The 2,903-nt window shown below is 49.0% G+C and overlaps 1 protein-coding gene across 1 annotated transcript; it reads right to left on the bottom strand.

The window, feature by feature from the left end:
- Positions 1 to 241: 241 nt before the first annotated feature.
- Positions 242 to 1,224, bottom strand: PV10_02198 (uncharacterized protein; the record flags this gene model as incomplete). Its single annotated transcript, XM_016366487.1, has 5 exons — positions 242 to 340; positions 398 to 534; positions 582 to 691; positions 747 to 919; positions 970 to 1,224. The coding sequence occupies 5 exons, from the start codon at positions 1,222 to 1,224 to the stop codon at positions 242 to 244; spliced, it is 774 nt and encodes a 257-aa protein (XP_016226005.1).
- Positions 1,225 to 2,903: the final 1,679 nt, after the last annotated feature.

Here is a 2,903-nt window from a genome sequence, read left to right as displayed (position 1 = left end):
TTTGAAATGGCTAGAAAGACTGGATTGGAAAGATCTGGAACAGGAGCGGGGCCGGGTCTTTGTGCAGTTGCTAGAGGCGAAGTCCAAGACCTCGTCAACCAAATGAGACAAATACCTAATAATGAGCGAGCTTGGATTCTGTTAGCCGTAAAATACTGCATCCTTATTAGCTACTTAGCGCTTCTACCTTGTATAATACCTCATGGAGAGGTTTAATGCTCGCTATCTCTATCATCAAGTTTCATGCCATTGAGAGCCAGAACTCAAACCATTCCACAAAGCTCTTAAAACTCTGCTCTTTTGCCCATTTTTCGTATGGGTCGGATAGGAATGCTCGCGACTGGAATTGCTCTCTTAGCATGCACCCCCAAGTCTAAAGAGGGATGGGAATACTGACCGCAAATCCATGCCCAACATCAGAAAATATCTGCATGTTGAATCTTTTACTTCTCTTTGTCATGATCTCGATCGCCCTGCTACGTGATTCGGGGAGGAAGAGTTGGTCGGTGTTTGGGACTGAAAAGAACAAAGGTTCTTCCATAATTCAGTAGTGGACAGACATAGCTAAGTGATTCGCTTACCGTCGACACCATAAAGGTGACTTTCACTCATAAAAGACGGATGTGCGATCGCGCCGACCTTACAGATTCCACCCTTGGATAATTGACCGCATACGAACCGAGCTCCCCAGCTGTTAGACAACCTTGTTAGCTTTTTTTTGTAAGTGACTAGGCAGTGCATTTTACCAATATCCAATGCAAGCAAACTTGACTGCCCCGGCTTTCCCATATTTTGCTTGGACAGACTTCACCCACTTGGCGCCCACCTCCTCGCTTTTCGAATAGTGTTTGTCTTTCCAAGCTGGAAAGTTGAAATTTGGGTCATTCAGCGGTGTTTTGGAATACTTCCAGACCGGATCCTAGTTCGAAGTGTCAGCGTCTTGCTTCGCAGTCATGCCTGTATACTTACCCCGAGAAAGTAGTCTACCCCCAATGTGAGAAAGCCTCGAGCCGCAAAGGCATCCATCATCAGGAAGCTATTAATGTGCAGGCCAAAGGCATCGGGGAAGAACAACAACACATGTCCATTTGCGGTCTTCGTGTCGGGCTCTACTACATAAGTGTCCACTCCCTCAATCTGCTCAACCTTTCCCTTTGATTCTCCTGAATGTATGGAGCCTGAGAGGCAGCAGAGGCTTGCAGGGCCTGCAAGAACAGCATCCATCCTTAACATTCAAAGTCTAGGGTAGGAGTAGAAGTCTAAGGGAAACTACAAGGGAGACTGGACAGATATTTGGTCGCACCTTATATCGTCTCAATCAAATGCACCGGGGCTGGCTTCGGGAATTTCGGAATCAAGATACCGTTTTCTCACTCAAAGTTATCACATTATTACGTTGTCTCGTGGGGCTAGTTTGGCATTCCGCCACAATCAAGAACATGTTAAGCTAGCGAGAAGGCGGCTTCGACACATCATTGTTGGCCTTTTAAGTGAGTTCATCTAATGCCAGGTACTTGCAATTCCTGCACAGGTAATGAGAGATCTTTTGGGTGAGCAAAATGCTCGTATATAGGCATCTACACGGTGAAACTACGCGAATGTGGTCTGCCATTCGATTGCATCCTTCACGGCATCCGCCAAAGTCTGTACACCTTGCTCCAAGCCGAGGACGGCGTTGTCTCGATAGTCATAAAGGGTGCCACCTTCGGCCCAGATTCGTTTGAGCGTGGCTGCTCCCGCCATCGGGTCTCCCTTCGCCCATCCGTCAGCCTCCAGCTGTTTAAGATCTTCCAAGCTGGTGACGGAAACATTCCAGGGCTGGCCCCCTGTCTGTTTCTCATACTCGGCCACAATATGTCGAGGAGTGGTCGTGAAGGAATTGACGATGAGGGTGCGATTGCGAGTCTCTGGCAGATGCGTCAAGGCGGCAGCCACAAACTTGCCAGTGTCTCTCATTGTGGTGAAGCTGATCTTCTCGTCGCCAGTGCCGAGTATGACCGCACGCTTGCGTTTCACATCGAAGGTCCCAGTCTTTTCCTTCTCGACAGGGGTGGCGCCAAAGTACAAGCCAAAGTCGGCGTTGGCGTATGGTCCCGTTACAATGAAGGTATACTCGAGGTTCTTGAGTTCCCGGATCTGAGCGCGGACCTTCAGCTTCTGCTGATGAGGCTTCTCGTTGGCTGAGGATGGTCCGTACTCAATGTCAGTGCCATATTCCGAGGGGAAGAATCGCTTGACATCGGGGTGCTTGTCCGCGACTTGAGCAAGTTGGATCTGTGTGTGAAGCACAGTACGGCCCAGGCATGAAACGATAGTGTTAAAACCGTTGAAGGCGCGCTTTAAGTCTTCCTCTGAGGTCACATCTCCGGTGACGATCTCGGCTCCGCGTGATTTGAGCTCGGCAATGGCAGCAGCTTTAGTTTTCAGGCCTATTTACTTGTCAGCATAAGTTCCTTCCGGCGACCGCCTCATGACCAGGCATTTGAACGAGATCAGAGGCCTTATTGGGTTGAGGACTAACTTTCTGGAGAAGTGAAAACGGCAACCTTGCGAAACTCTGAAGCGATTTTGAGAATCTCATCACTGATGTACTTGCCAACGAGGCCTGTTGCTCCAAATATGAGCACTGCCTGAGCCTTCGACGACATATTGATTGCGCAGGCGTTGATTGCACAAGTGAGTTCTCAGACGAGTAATCGAAACCGTTTGGCAGATAACCGAGTACGGTCGACCCGAAACTTCAATAGTCAACAGGAACGTATACCACCGGGCACTAGTTTCGAATATATACCCATGACTTTGCTACCGGTCTCTCCGAAGATTTATTCAGCACACAGAAAGCAGATGCAGTGGCATTGGATCCTCTTGGACGCTGACGAGTATATTGTCAAGGCCGGCTCGTA

The sequence above is a fragment of the Exophiala mesophila genome (genome assembly GCF_000836275.1).
Source record: "Exophiala mesophila strain CBS 40295 unplaced genomic scaffold supercont1.2, whole genome shotgun sequence".
NCBI classification, from domain to species: Eukaryota; Fungi; Ascomycota; class Eurotiomycetes; order Chaetothyriales; family Herpotrichiellaceae; genus Exophiala; species Exophiala mesophila.
This window is presented reverse-complemented; position numbering and strand designations above follow the sequence as displayed.